Source organism: Crinia signifera, chromosome 4 (assembly GCF_055691185.1).
Source record: "Crinia signifera chromosome 4, ASM5569118v1, whole genome shotgun sequence".
Lineage (NCBI taxonomy): Eukaryota > Metazoa > Chordata > Amphibia > Anura > Myobatrachidae > Crinia > Crinia signifera.
In genome coordinates, this window is record NC_139220.1 from 323,839,147 (window position 1) to 323,854,614 (window position 15,468).

At 51.2% G+C, this 15,468-nt stretch overlaps 1 protein-coding gene across 1 annotated transcript; it reads right to left on the reverse strand.

The window, feature by feature from the left end:
* Positions 1 to 1,713: 1,713 nt before the first annotated feature.
* Positions 1,714 to 15,193, reverse strand: LOC146075973 (dnaJ homolog subfamily C member 18-like). Its single transcript, XM_083185718.1, has 2 exons — positions 14,030 to 15,193; positions 1,714 to 5,904 (listed from the first exon to the last, which is right to left on the reverse strand). Exons 1-2 carry the CDS (start codon positions 14,522 to 14,524, stop codon positions 4,918 to 4,920), a joined length of 1,482 nt encoding a protein of 493 aa, XP_083041844.1. The 5' UTR covers positions 14,525 to 15,193; the 3' UTR covers positions 1,714 to 4,917.
* Between the last annotated feature and the right edge of the window lie 275 nt (positions 15,194 to 15,468).

Genomic DNA, 15,468 nt, shown 5'->3' on the forward strand with positions numbered 1-15,468 from the left:
TTACACATGGTATCGGTAGGATGTGGCCTGTAGTTATTCTGAAGCATTACACATGGTATCAGTAGGACGTGGCCTGTGGTTATTACGAAGCATTACACATGGTATCGGTAGCACGTGGCCTGTAGTTATTCTGAAGCATTACACATGGAATCAGTAGGATGTGGCCTGTGGTTATTATGAAGCATTACACATGATATCGGTAGGACGTGGCCTGTGGTAATAATGAAGCATTACACATGGTATCAGTAGGACGTGGCCTGTGGTTATAATGAAGCATTACACATGGAATCAGTAGGATGTGGCCTGTGGTTATTATGAAGCATTACACATGGTATTGGGAGGACGTGGCCTGTGGTTATAGTAAAGCATTACACATGGAATCAGTGGGACGTGGCCCGTGGTTATTATTAAGCATTACACATGGTATCGGTAGGACGTGGCCTGTGGTAATAATGAAGCATTACACATGGTATCGGCAGGACGTGGCCTGTGGTAATAATGAAGCATTACACATGGTATTGGGAGGACGTGGCCTGTGGTTATAGTAAAGCATTACACATGGAATCAGTGGGACGTGGCCCGTGGTTATTATTAAGCATTACACATGGTATCGGTAGGACGTGGCCTGTGGTAATAATGAAGCATTACACATGGTATCAGTAGGACGTGGCCTGTGGTTATAATGAAGCATTACACATGGTATCAGTAGGACGTGGCCTGTGGTTATAATGAAGCCTTACACATGGTATCGGTAGGATGTGGCCTGTAGTTATTCTGAAGCATTACACATGGTATCGGTGGGACGTGGCCTGTGATTATAATAAAACATTACTTGTGGTATCGGTAGGACGTGGCATCTGTAGGACATGTCCGGTGGTTATTATGAAACATTACACATGGTATCGGTAGGATGTGGCCTGTGGTTATTATAGAGCATTATACATGGAATCAGTAGGTCGTGGCCTGAGGTTATAGTAAAGCATTATACATGGAATCAGTAGGTCGTGGCCTGAGGTTATAGTAAAGCATTATACATGGAATCAGTGGGATGTGGCCTGAGGTTATAGTAAAGCATTATACGTGGAATCAATAGGACGTGGCTATAATAAAGCATTATACTTGTAATCGGTAGGACGTGGCCTGTGGTTATTATAAAGTGGTAATGTCAGGACGTAGCCTGTTTTTATAATAAAACATTACACGTGGTATCGGTAGCACGTGGCCTGTTGTGATAATAAAGCATTACACGTGGTATCGGCAGAATGTGGCCTGTGGTTCTTTTAAAGCTTTACACGTGGAATCGGTAGCACGTGGCCTTTGGTGATAATAAAGCATTACACGTGGTATCGGCAGGACATGGCCTGTGGATATTATAAAGCATTATACGTGGTATCGGCAGGATGTGGCCTGTGGTTATAATGAATCATTACATGTGGAATCAGTAGGACGTGGCCTGTGGTTATAATAAAGCATTACACATGGAATCAGTAGGACGCGGCCTGTGGTGATAATAAAGCATTACATGTGGTATCGGTAGCACGTGGCCTTTGGTGATAATAAAGCATTACATGTGGTATCGGCAGGACTTGGCCTGTGGTTATAATAAAGCATTACACGTGGAATCAGTAGGACGCGGCCTGTGGTGATAATAAAGCATTACACGTGGTATCGGCAGGACGTGGCCTGTGGATATTATAAAGCATTACACGTGGAATCGGTAGGTAGGGTTCCCCATAAGGATCAGCATGGAGTCACACACATTTTATTTCTGGCAGATGTAAGGGAACAGTTATTGCTGCACAGACAATCACTGACTACACACAGTGCGGACTAGCAACTAGATTATTGCTTTTATTAACCCCTATCCCATCTGATTGGTTCCCGTCAATGACAAATCATGTGACGTCTTGCCTCGCAGCTCGGCCTAGGTTTGCGCTATCTAAATATCGAGCGTCACCCTAAACTATTCTCCCTTGTGTTTTTCCAACAATTCCCCCGGGTGCAGGCACGTGATGGCGCCTCCGCTTCTCTCCTGTCTGTCCATGGGCTAAGTGTAGGGTGTACTATTCAGCCACCTACTGTGTGATAGGTAATGGAAACGAATGTCTGCTTGGCTTGCGCTGTGTGGCCATGTGTCGCAGAGCGAGGACAGTGCCAGTTAGCGTGGAGCGAGGACAGTGCCAGTTAGCGCGGGCGGAGCACTTTGCATGGAATCGCTGTGTGCATTCCCTGGCCACATGCAGGCTGATACCCGTCTGACCCTGATACCCGCATGTGGCATGCAAGTGGGTCTGGTAATGTAGGGTGAGCATGCTAAGGGCGTGTTGTGAATGGGATGTGGTCAGAATGTCAACTGTGACCATGTCGATACCTTAATGTCAAATGTTTTCATGTCAACGTTGTTAAAATGCTGACAGGCAAAACGACAGGTGAGATGTCAACAGTTTCAAAATGTTAGGGATAGGCTTCGGGGAGATGTGACAGGCTGGAAGGAGGTTTAGGCTATGGGAGGGCTGAGGTTAGGGGATGCAGTTGAAATCCCGGCGGTCGGAATCCAGACGCCGAAATCCCGGAACTTTGTCCCTCTGTGGGTGTCCATAGAGGGAGAATAAATTAATGGCGAGCGCAGCGAGCCCGCATGGTGTGGCGACCCATGTCCACCCTCCCCCTGTCAGGATTTAGGAGGTCGGGATTCCGGTGTCAGGATTTTGACCACCGGGATTCCGAACGCCGGGATTTCAAACCAATCCCAAGGTTAGGCTGTGGGGATGGTTATGGTCAGGCTGTGGGGAGGGCTAGGGTTAGGCTATGGGAGGGCTAAGGTTAGGCTGTGGGGATGGTTACAGTCAGGCTGTGGGGATGGTTACAGTCAGGCTGCGGGGAGGGCTAAGGTTAGGCTGTGGGCAGGGTTAGGCTGCGAGGACAGCTAGGGTTAGGCTGTGGGGAAGCTTAAGGTCAGGCTGTGGGGAGGGCTAGGGTTAGGCTGTGGGGATGGTTACGGTCAAGCTGCGGGGAGAGCTAGGGTTAGGCTGTGGGGATGATTACAGTCAGGCTGCAGGGAGGGCTAGGGTTAGGCTGCAAGGACGGCTAGGGTTAGGCTGTGGGTATGGTTACTGTCAGGCTGTGGGGATGATTACAGTCAGGCTGCGGGGAGGGCTAGGGTTAGGCTGCGGGGAGGGCTAGGGTTAGGCTGCGGGGAGGGCTAGGGTTAGGCTGCGGGGATGGTTACAGTCAGGCTGTAGGGAGGGCTAGGGTTAGGCTGCGAGGAGGGCTAGGGATAGGCTGTGCGGATGTTTACAGTCAGGCTGCGGGGACGGCTAGGGGTAGGCTGTGGGTATGGTTACTGTCAGGCTGCGGGGAGGGCTAGGGGTCAGGCTGCGGGGAGGGCTAGGGTTAGGCTGCGAGGAGGGCTAGGCTGCGAGGAGGGCTAGGGTTATGCTGCGAGGATGGCTTGGGTTAGGCTGCGAGGAGGGCTAGGGTTATGCTGCGAGGAGGGCTAGGGTTATGCTGCGAGGAGGGCTAGGGTTAGGCTGTGGGGATGGTTCTGGTCAGGCTGCGGGGAGGGCTAGTGTTAGTCTGCGGATAAGGTTAGTATCAGGCCACGTTGGGGGGGGGGGGGTTTGGCTACAGTAAGGGTTAGTAGCAGGCTGTGGGGGGGCTGGGCCGAGGTTTAAGGGTAGTCGTAGCGATTAGATTTAGCATGGAAATATTCACCTTAACACCAGAGGATCTGCGCTCTGACCCGGAAGGGAGAGTCACATGATCACTTGAACCCAAAAAACCCAGCTGCAACGGTCGGGAGCAGGCGAGTCACCACTGGGCCACAAGGAAACATATGTCGGCCATCTAACATGTTGACATTTCCCCACTGTCTTCTTGATGAATATCGATATTGGTCAACATTGACTTTATGGTCATGTCGACATGACGAGAACGTCAGTGTTATACTGCCGACATAGCATACCCAACCCGCTGGGAACACATTGAAAGCCAGGACACAAACACAAGTGCACCTCGCAGTATTGCATTATTTCTAGCGGGTCGGGGCAAATGGTGAAGATGATGGTCGTCAGCGCTAGCGAATAGTCACTGATTGGATGTTCGGGAATGTCTCGCTGATAGGAACACTCCACATTGCACAGGCGTAGATTAGTTTACATAGCTCTATATTTGTTTTTCCACACTCGAGCTGCTGTATAACTGAGGCTTTTTGGGGGGTTCTTTGATGTTTCATTGGTGCCTAATAGAGATGTTTAAATATGTGACCTATGCCAGGAGGGAACTGGGTACTAGTGGTGTCGCCCTGCACCCTCTTTGCTCTGCGCAAGGTAAATGCATTGCACTTTTTTGGACAAGATCATCTATCCCGGTTGTACTATAATAGGAAATTGCCGATACTCTACATACTGTACGTCTCCGAGTGCAATATATAGCGTAATATAAATTAACATATACACAAACACATACATACAACACTTCCGCTGAAAAGGACCGTCGACACATGTAAGACAGAGCCTTCTACGATAACACACCTGCGCTTCGCCTTCTGTCCGGTTAGGGAATGTTCTGCGGCTTCGCGTAAGGAACACTAAGAGTTTGGCACTTTCCTTCTTGAGTCTATGTTCACAGTATGCGGAATATCTACATAAAACGTACCTGTAGTCTAAACTACAATAATATGTCTAAGAAGATGTCTAAAAAAGTTCAAACTACTTTGTAAACAAAAGAAAAACTCAAGCAAGTAGGGTAACAAACCAGAAACCCTATAAATCTCTAGTTTTAGAGGTGCTGATACTTGCAAATCTCCTATTAGCTTCAACAGTAACTGTACGAGTTTGGCCAGGTCTTCTTCTAAGTTCCACAGAAATGTCCCATCAAGATCAATATAAAGACCCCACCAAGCTTCCCTCTGAGCCATCAGCCTCCCCTCCTTAAGCCTATGAGGTCTGACAACTTCCTGCAGTTCTCCATCTTGTAGGTGTCAGCCTTCTCCCTCAGTCTTTCATCCCCATAAAGCCGAGCCAAGTTGGCCAGGTCTGACCTCTGCTGTTTCTCCTTCCAGCATCCAGCTTGTACTTGCTCAGCATACTCCTTCTCCACTGCCCTCTCCAGCTCCACCAGTGCTTGGCCGCGGTACCGGGCCTGGAAATTGTGGCCAACGTAATAAGGAACTCCGCGGCTGCTTGTCTCCCTGGAGATAGTTAAGCCAAAAGAGGGTCGAGGGTGGAGGCTGTACGGTGGAGTGGTGGCAGTCATCTGAGCCACCACAGATACCACCACCAGGATCAGTACCGGCAGGACCTGGATGAAGGCAGAGTATGCCGTTTTAGGGCGCCCGCCTTCTTCTTCCTCCTGTCTTCTAGGCCGACGAATATTGTTCTTGTCCATTTCCTCACGCCATCTTGACTTTCTGTTCTCTTGACCCTTCTTATTACTCCACTTTGGACTTGATTGCCCAGTGTCTTGCCTCCTTTCCTGTGGAGTTTTAGGCCTTCCCGGTTCTCGTTTTGCTTCTTTCTGCCACTTCGGTAGTCCACCATCTTGTTTCTGCTCTCTCTCCCATTGCCACTGGCGTCTTTCTTCATTATAAACCTCATCTCTCCGCCTTCTCTCTTGACTGTTATCTTGTCCCATTCCTTCCCTTTGCCACTGTGGCTTATCTTGTGCGTCCTCATCGGATGACCACCTCTGACGCCTTCTGTCTTCTTCTCTTCTAGTTGACCTTGGCTCTCGTGATTGACCAGCATAAGCTGCCCGGGCTGGAAAGTGACCCCTGAAGAAGAGATCAAAGAGCTCGTCGGTGGTCAGGTCTGGGTCAGAAGCAACTTGCGCCCGGCCTTGTAAGTCGTCATAATGTTTCCTCTTAACTGGGTCGCTGAGAACGGCAAATGCTTTCCCAATCACCTGAAAGAGACATAGAAGTTCATCAGTATGGAAGAGAAGTAGAAGTGCACTTGGTAAGTATTCAGTGTGCACCAACTAAAGCTACAGGTTGTCTTTCTTCTGAGATAGCCTCCACCTTAAGTAGTCAGGAATTCACTGTTTTACCTCCCTCACAGTAGAGAACCCATCCTTTGGTGGAACCTTTTCCCCTTCCAATTCGTATGGTGCTTGCTACGAAACGTTCCGTACACACCTTGTATAGACCATGGATGTATTTGTTCATATCTCAGTCACCTCTTAAGGCCCCCATACATTAGTCTGACTTGTCCTAAGGACAAGTCGGGCCTGATTTCCCTGGCAGATCCCCGGGAGGGGGACACACGATTAGGCACTTGATGTGGCAAGGTTTGCATATGATAAATCACATGCAATTTATCATATGCAACTCCCGGGGAGCTGTGAGGTGGAGGGAGCAGGGGCGTCGGACATCGAGGAGGCGGGTGGGGGATGCTGCGAAGCGACTGGCGAGGGACGCTGCGAGGAGGGCATAGGTAATGGGCAGAGGACACTGCAAGGCGGGCATGGGTGGGGAGGGCACAGAGGTGGCGGACACTGGCGAGGGTAATGGTGAGCGGGGCAGGGGGAGCCGGAGCAGGGAGCTGTCAGTGCTGCTGCTGCTGCTGCTGCAAAAAAAAAAGGCCCATACAAATGAATGGGCAGCCAGTGATTGGCTGAGCGCTCTCTCAGCCAGTCAGCAATAGGCTAAGAGCACTCAGCCAATCACTGGCTGTCCATTCATTTGTATTGGTTTTTTTTTCTTGCTGCTCCTCCTGCCCAGCTCTCCTTTCCCCTCACCGGCATCCGCCACCTCTGTGTCCCCCGCCCGCTGCCTCTGCCGTCCTCACAGCGTCCCCCGCCGGCTGCCTCGCAGTGTCCGCCACCTCGCAGTGTCCCCTGTCCGGCTGCACATAAGATTTAGCAAATCTTATGTGCAGCCGGTCCGACCTCCCGACTCACGTGACCGCGCATCAGGTGTTTAGAAATGCAATTTGGCACCATTTCACTGCCTGATCCTTCCGAATCAGGGGAAATTGGACCCATCTTTTTTTTTATCATTTTGACCCTTCAGAAAGCATTAAGCTTGACCGATGCTGACCCCTCTCAGTGGGTGTGCCTTACGTCAGTGAAATACCCAAAACTGTACTCCGTATTCAAGATGTAGTATAACCGGGACATTATACAAGGGTACCAATGACGCTGATTCCCTTTTATTGGATGCAAATAGCAAATACAAGCATATAACGCAAGCACAGAAGCAAATGGACACGTTCCAATGTATCGCCGTAATCCAAATTGGCCCAGGTCTGTCTTTGCGTGTAACAGGTGTTTTGGGTGGGAACTGGGCGGTGACAATGAAAGTGGGTGATCAAATGCCATTCTACAGGCTGGGTTTGAAAGATGATAGGAGATAATTGGGTACTTATGTAATAAATATCTGATTGTTTGGAGCTTTATCTTTCTCTCTAAGTATTTATCTCTCTCTCTCTATCTATTTATCTCTCTCTATCTAAAAAAAAAAGAAGTAAAAAACGTACGTCAGCATTTTCATGTGTCAAACTTTTGCCAATGTCGACCCTATGCCCATGCCGGTAATGGTCGACGTATTGACTTTTGACTCTTTGATCCACACCCCTCCCTAGCTGCCCGCTGCTTATTACACCCACTACGCTTCTGGTGCTCGCGGATCACAGCAGGGCGCAGAAGAGGGGAATGTCAGTGGGAGTTGCTGGGAGGTTAAAGGGGAGTGGCTAGTCAGACGTGGGTGTGTCGTAGCACCTAAAGAGGCGGTTGCAGCGGGCACCAACAGCCAGCGACGCGACCAATGGGATCGTGCAAATTGGCCACCGCGTTTATGACACAGGCACCACAAAATCTCTGTCCTCTGATGGAGATCCCGGCCTCTCCGCTCCCCTGCAGCACCTGTGTTCTAAGAAACGGAGGCCGTCGCGCACCCCTCCCCGCTCCGGGCAATGATTGGCTGCCTGATTCTGTCCTGCATCTGCCGCAGACCCCGACTGCACATGCCCAATATGTGCCCGGCACACGCATAGTACAGAACATCGCCACCGCACAGCATGTGCCGCAGATCTATTGGGATGTGAATGAGGCCCATTCTGAGCAACCATTGAATCCACATAGGGTCGAATGGCGCAAATTGTGTCCTTCTATCAAACCGGCCTTCTTTTATCAACCCATTCGCACGTATGACCCGCCCAGGCTGTTTAGAGACCCGCGCTGCGCACGTTTTGCATGCGATCATCTGTCTGCATGCGCTTGTTTTATTGGGTATGGAGCAAAGGATTGTGTCCAGGTCGACACAAAAAGGTAGACATGCGCAAGGTGAACGTTGACAAAAGGTCGACAAAAGCAAAAAACTGTCAACAGGTGAAATGTTCTCCATGAGTTTTTCAGGTCGACACCTGAAATATGTCGAAATATGTCGACATGGCTAAGTTCGACAGGATCGAATGGCTGACACAAGCATTAGGGCGACAATGAGAAGGTCAACAGTCACAAGCTGACATGTGCCGACGCGGGACGGATGCCGGTGACAGCCTCGGGCTTCAGTCCTGGACGGGTGAAGCCTGGAGGGGGGGACCCCTTTATTGGGGGGTCCCCACTTCTCCAGATACCCCGTCCAAGGCTGACCAGCCACGGTGCTCATGTTTTGGCCGGGGGACCTTATATGAAAAGTGTCCCCCGGCTGTGGCATGACACCGCGGCCGGTTGAAGCCTGGTGCTTGTTTCAAAATACGGGTGACCCCCAGATTTTTTGTCCTCCGTATTTTTGTAACCAAGACCGGCTCAATGAGCCTGGGGCTGGTTATGCTCAGGGGGAGGGGACCCCACGCCATTTAAAAAAAAACAAAAACACTTTAACACATTTTTACCACAGGACCATGCGCAGGTCTCAATGATCTGTGCAGGGTTCTGGCCAATTCGCCTGTCAGAACCTGGTCTAAATGTTTGGCGATTTGGTACTCTTTACCTAGCACGGCGCCCACGATGTCCATCGCGGTCATCGGGTGTAAAAAATCGCGGGCATCGCATGCACTACAGTAACGGGTGCGACGCGACCGACGCGATGCCCGCGATTTCCCATAGGGATCAATGTTAAATTTTTCAATGGACCCGATTTTTCAGTTCAATGCCTCAATGCCCGCGATTTTGCCATAGGAAACAATGTTAAATGGGCCACAGAGCCCAAATAGGCACCCTTAGCAGTGAAATGTCCCCCACAATTGTTAACGACAGACCACGATCCACGCGAACTCGAAGCGTGGCGAGCGGCGGCGGTACGCGTCCTCCGACCTTTTCATACCCCCACTATCCACGTCGGCGTGGAGTTGAGAATAGAATAGTGTGGCGAGCGCAGCGAGCCACCGAGCCCGAAGCGTGGCGAGCGGACGTGGATACCTTCACAGGTAAACGCTGCCCTTCGCGGGCTTCACAGGTATCCGCGTCCGCTCGCCACACTATTCTATTCTCAACTCCACGCCGACGTGGATAGTGGGGGTATGAAAAGGTCGGAGGACGCGTACCGCCGCCGCTCGCCACGCTTCGAGTTCGCGTGGATCGTGGGGTGTCGTTAACAATTGTGGGGGACATTTCACTGCTAAGGGTGCCTATTTGGGCTCTGTGGCCCATTTAACATTGTTTCCTATGGCTAAATCGCGGGCATTGAGGCATTGAACTGAAAAATCGGGTGCATTGAAAAATTTAACATTGATCCCTATGGGAAATCGCGGGCATCGCGTCGGTTGCGTCGCACCCGTTACTTTAGTGCATACGATGGATGCGATGCCCGCGATGGGCGCCGTCCTAGGTAAAGAGTACCGGCGATTTTTAGACACATTTTCCCGAATTAGCATCTCATTAAATATGCGAATTGTATACTTTCCAATGGGAAAACATCTGGATGCGAGTCCGGCGCGAGTAAAAATCGCACTTTCAGAAAGTGCGTTTTCGCATTTGCCATTTTTCGCATCTCATTAAATTTGGGCAAAATGTGCGATTTCGGCCGTTTTTGGCGAAAATTTCGCAAAAGTCACACTGTCACATCTCATTAAATGTCACCCGTTACATCTGCCCCACCTGTAGTGCCCCATGGCTTTGTCCATGTCAGAAGGAATTTGCCTTTGCGAGTGAACCAGAATAAGGGCCATAGTGACATACTGTAGTGACATAGTAGCGCGTAGTGTGAACAAGGCCGAGCTCGGTGGGCGCAGTTCTTTATTCAGCCTTAACGACTATGGCCCTTATTCTGATCGGTGCGGCTGGAGCCGCATATGCGGCTCCGACCGCACAGACGAATCCCCGCCTTGCGTACGGATCGCCACCTCCGTCCGTACGCGGATATGTGGCGATCCGTATGAAAGTGGACGGGGATACGCCTCCTCCATGGTGGGAGCAGCCCCTGCATTCGATGGTCGCAGACCATCGAATGCAGCGCCGCACGCTCCACCAGGTCCCGCAACACAAGACCACACGGACACTTGTCCGTGTGAAATCTTGTATTGGGGCGGGCAGCTGACATCCGGCGATGTCAGCTGCCCGCCCCCTACACGCGCGTCATGGCCTCATTACCATGCATACGCCCCGCGTTTGCATGGGAACGCCCATGAAACGCGGGGCGTATGCATAGGGAAATGAGGCTAAGTAGCCCCTCACGCCCCTATCCGCCCCCTTTGCGGCGGTCAAAAAAAGTGTGCGGCGATTTCGCCTGCACATGCGCAGAGCGAAAACATCGGCGGAACGGCCGCATGCGGCCGTTACCGACCCGATCAGAATAAGGGCCTTTGTAACTATGTAAGGTCGACCTAAGCCATGTCTACCTAGTTCCGGTGTCGACCTAAGCCCTGTCTACCTAGTTCCGGTGTCGACCTAAGCCCTGTCTACCTATTTTAGTGGTCGACCTAAGCCCTGTCTACCTATTTTAGTGGTCGACCTAAGCCATGTTGACTTTCAGTGGTCTAATGCATGTGACCTTAATGTAGTCAGCCCTCTGACCGTTACCCACCCGGATCCCATTGTGGTAGTGGTACTTATATGTCAGTTGGGCGCCCAGTAAGCTCTTTGCTTAGTTTTCCGCGTCCCCTCGCCATGCTTCGGGCTCGGTGGCTCGCCACACTATATAAAGTCAACTCCACGCCGACATGGATAGTGGGGTATGAGCGTACTAACTATAGTGGGCGCCCAACTAACATATAAGTACCAATATCATAGTACAATACAATACATGACCATTGTGATATAATTACATATATATCCCCCCCCTCTCTCTGCCCCTCCCTCTCTCTCTGTCCCCCCTCTCTCTCTGTCCCCCCTCTCTATCTGCCCCCCTCTCTCTATCCCTCTGTCCCTCTCTCTATATATATCTGCCCCCCTCTCTCTCTCTCTCTATCTGCCCCCCTCTCTCTCTCTATCTATCTGCCCCCCCCCTCTCTCTCCCTCTGTCCCTCTCTCTCTATCTGATCCCCTCTCTCTCTATCTGCCCCCCTCTCTCTATCCCTCTGTCCCTCTCTCTATCTGCCCCCCTCTCTCTATCCCTCTCTCTCTCTCTCTATCTGCCCCCCTCTCTCTCTCCCTCTGTCCCTCTCTCTCTATCTGATCCACTCTCTCTCTATCTGCCCCCCTCTCTCTATCCCTCTGTCCCTCTCTCTCTATCTATCTGCCCCCCCTCTCTCTCTCCCTCTGTCCCTCTCTCTCTCTATCTGATCCCCTCTCTCTCTATCTGCCCCCTCTCTCTCTCTCCCTCCCTCTGTCCCTCTCTCTGTCCCTCTCGCCGTCCTCCTGTCTCTCTCTCTCTGTCTCTCTCTCTCCATCTGTACCTCTCTCTATCCCTCTGTCTATCTCTATCTGCCCCCTCTCTCTCCCTCCGTCTCTCTCTTCCTCCCTCTGTCTCTCTGTCCCTCTCTCTCCCTCTGTCTCTCTGTCCCTCTGTCTGTCTGTCTCTCACTCTCTGTCTGTACCTCTCTCTCTCCCCCTCTGCCTATCTCTCTCCCTCTGTGTCTCTCTCTGTCCCTCTGTCTCTCTCCCTCTCTCATCATCTCTCTCTCTACATCTGTACCTCTCTCTATCCCTCTGGCTCTCTCTCTCCCTCTGCCTGTCTCTCTCTCTCTCTCTCTCTCTCTCTCTCTCCATCTGTACCTCTCTCCATCCCTCTCTCCCTCTGCCTGTCTCTCTCTTTCTCTCCATCTGTACCTCTCTCTATCCCTGTCTCTCTCTCTCTCTGTCTCTCTCCATCTGTACCTCTCTCTATCCCTCTGTCTCTCCCTCTCCCTCTGCCTGTCTCTCTCTCTCTCTCCATCTGTACCTCTCTCTATCCCCCTGTCTCTCTCTCTCCCTCTGCCTGTCTCTTTCTCTCTCCATCTGTACCTCTCTCTATCCCTCTGTCTCTCCCTCTCCCTCTGCCTGTCTCTCTCTCTCTCCATCTGTACCTCTCTCTATCCCCCTGTCTCTCTCTCTCCCTCTGCCTGTCTCTTTCTCTCTCCATCTGTACCTCTCTCTATCCCTCTGTCTCTCTCTCTCCCTCTGCCTGTCTCTCTCTCTCTCCATCTGTACCTCTCTCTATCCCTCTGTCTCTCTCTCTCTCCCTCTGCCTGTCTCTCTCTCTCTCCATCTGTACCTCTCTCTATCCCCCTGTCTCTCTCTCTCCCTCTGCCTGTCTCTCTCTCTCTCCATCTGTACCTCTCTCTATCCCTCTGTCTCTCTCTCTCCCCCCCTCTCTCTCCCTCTCTGCGATCCCCCTCTCTCTCCCTGTCTCTCTCTCTCTCTCTCTCTGCCTCTCTCTCTCTCACACTCTCTGTCTCTCATCTCTCTCCCTCTGCTGATAATTATTATTATTATTATTATTATTATTATTATTATTATTATTATTATTATTACTACTACTACTGTGCCCTGTATCAAAGCCTTGCTGGGAGGAACAATTTAACCCCTTACCACCCCCTTAGGAGTCAAATTTGGTTGGCTGCACATAACGGTCACAGTTCCCATACCACCCGGCAGGTCACATGTCCCAAGTCACCCGGCAGGTGCACAGTTCAGCAGGGCCCTCTCTCCTCATGTGCCTTTCTTGGAATATATAAAACGGTACTCTTTACCTGCGCTGCGCTCGCCACACTTTCTATTCTCAACTCCACGCCGACGTGGATAGTGGGGGTATGAAAAGGTCATAGGCCGCGTACCGCTGCGCTCGCCACGCTTCGGGTTCACGTTGATCGTGGGGTGGCGTTAACAATTGGGGGGGCCATTTCACACTTCAGGGTGCCTATTTGGCCTCTGTGGGCCATTTAACATTGTTCCCTATGGAAAATCGGGTCAATTGGGACATTTAACATTGTTCCCTATGGGAAATCGCGGTAATCGCGTCGGTCGCATCGCATGCGATTTTTTGGTCGCATGCGATGCGACCGACGCAATTTTTTTTACCTTACGATGCCCACGATCAAAATCGTGGGCGCCCTTCTAGGTAAAGAATACCTATAAAACTCTGCCACCCTGATGATTACTTCAGTGTCCTCTCCCCTGATGTAACTATCCATATTTACCATGTACTTGTCCTAAGTTGTCTTGTACTGTAATTCGTTACCTGTTTTTGCTCATTTGTGTATTGTTAGGCGCTGCGGAACCTTTGGGGCGCCATATAAACAAACAATAATAACTCACATTTTCCAGAGCACAATGGTGATGCATTGTAAATGGCAGGCAGACGTTTTGCCACATAACGAAGCAGCTGATTACAACGTAAATATAATTCTGCAACTCTATGCCCCGAGGCCTATAAGTCGGCCTCATAGAAATAGGCTGCTCAAAAACGTCACACTTCTGCTATAAATGTATATAGATATTATGGTATGTCAGCATGTGGTGCAGTATATATCATGAATAGATGTTTACATATAGGAAATATTGCTCATAGGAACCAATCAGTTTCCATCTATCGTTTTCTAGGGTAATAGAATCTGATTGGTTGCTATGGGAAACATCAAATACTTTCATTTTGAGCGGATTTAGTAAATGTACCCCTATGTCTCTTGATATGACCCCCCCCCCCCCCCACTATCTCACCACCCACAGTCACCTTAAATGCCTCTGTGGCCCCCGGGGAGCTGTTCTTGTCGGGGTGGTAGAGCAGCGCCAGTTTCCGATAAGACTTGCGGATCATCTCCTCGCTGGAATTCCTTCTGACCCCCAGGACGCTGTAATAATCCTCGCTGTCGTCAAAGCCTTGCGTCACTCTCTCCTCTTCTTCCTCGCGCTCCGCCTCCTCTTCCTCCTCATCCTCGTCGTCATCCTCTTCTTCTTGCCAAGCTGGCCTGCCGCAGTTCCCGCAGCCCGCATGGTGATTGCGGTTGCCCCAGCACTCGCTCTGTTCATAGCGGTCATCGGGCGTTTGGAAGTAGGCTCCATCGCTTTCCAGGTAACCGCCCCGTATGGCCTGAATCAAGGCGGCGGCGGTTCGCGTGGGGTAGAGGCTTTGGGCCTGGTAGAGATAATTTAGCGCGTCGCCCGTCCTGCCGCACTCCAGGCGCACCCGCGCAATCTTGATCAGCATCTCGGCCCGCTGGCGCTCCATCTTAGCAGTTGCGGACTGCCGTCGGCGGTATCGGAGGACTTGCGAGGTCCGTCTCAAGATGGTTTGATGATCTCCGTTTTAGCAGAGTCGAAGTAAATAAAAATATCCCGCAGCAGTCGTTAAAAAGAAGTCCCTGATTTAATAACACAGTGACGCAGCGCTCCGCATGTAAAGCAGGTGGGGCGCGCCGGCCCGTGCATATGAGCGGGGCGAGTTCTCGGGCGCGGCTGGAGGTGTTACGACCACTTGGCGGTGCTCGCCGGCGAAGCCCATCCTCGGATCTGACTTTAAAATCGGAAATCCGACACAAGCCGAATTTATTTTTTAAGGCGCAGCCCAGCGGGGCTCATCTCTCTGCGGTTCGGCGTCAGCAGGCAGATGAAGATATCTCCTGTCCAGGGATTTGCCGGGGGCTGCATCCAGGAGGATTTAAAGCGAGCAGTCGGAGGATGGGACGCGGACGGAGCGAGGCACGGATAATGCTTTCCCCATCACACCCCCCTCTTCTGCAGATTAATTAGCCACAGTCCCAGTGCAGGGCATCGTGTGTCACTGGCTCCTGTCCTTCTGCCAACCCCCATCAGCCAGCTCTATAAAAAGCCATAGAGGAGGCCGGACGACACCAATGCTACTGACAGCGGCAGCTGATCCCCGGCCCACGCTGCTTCCTTCCTGGCCTAAAGCATGCTGGGAAACGTAGTTTTCCCGAATCAGCAGGCTGGCAGATGCTCTCCTGCGTGTGCCTATTATCACTTTAATCCAGGATCCTGAATCCAAGCCTGCATTTCACCTGGTTTTAAGCCTGTCTCTTCCGGATTACATATATGGGTACTCTTTACCTAGAAGGGCGCCCATCGCGGGCATCGTATGTACTAAAAAATCGCATGCGATGCGACCAACGCGATGACCGCGATTTCCCTTAGGGAACAATGTTAAATGTCCCA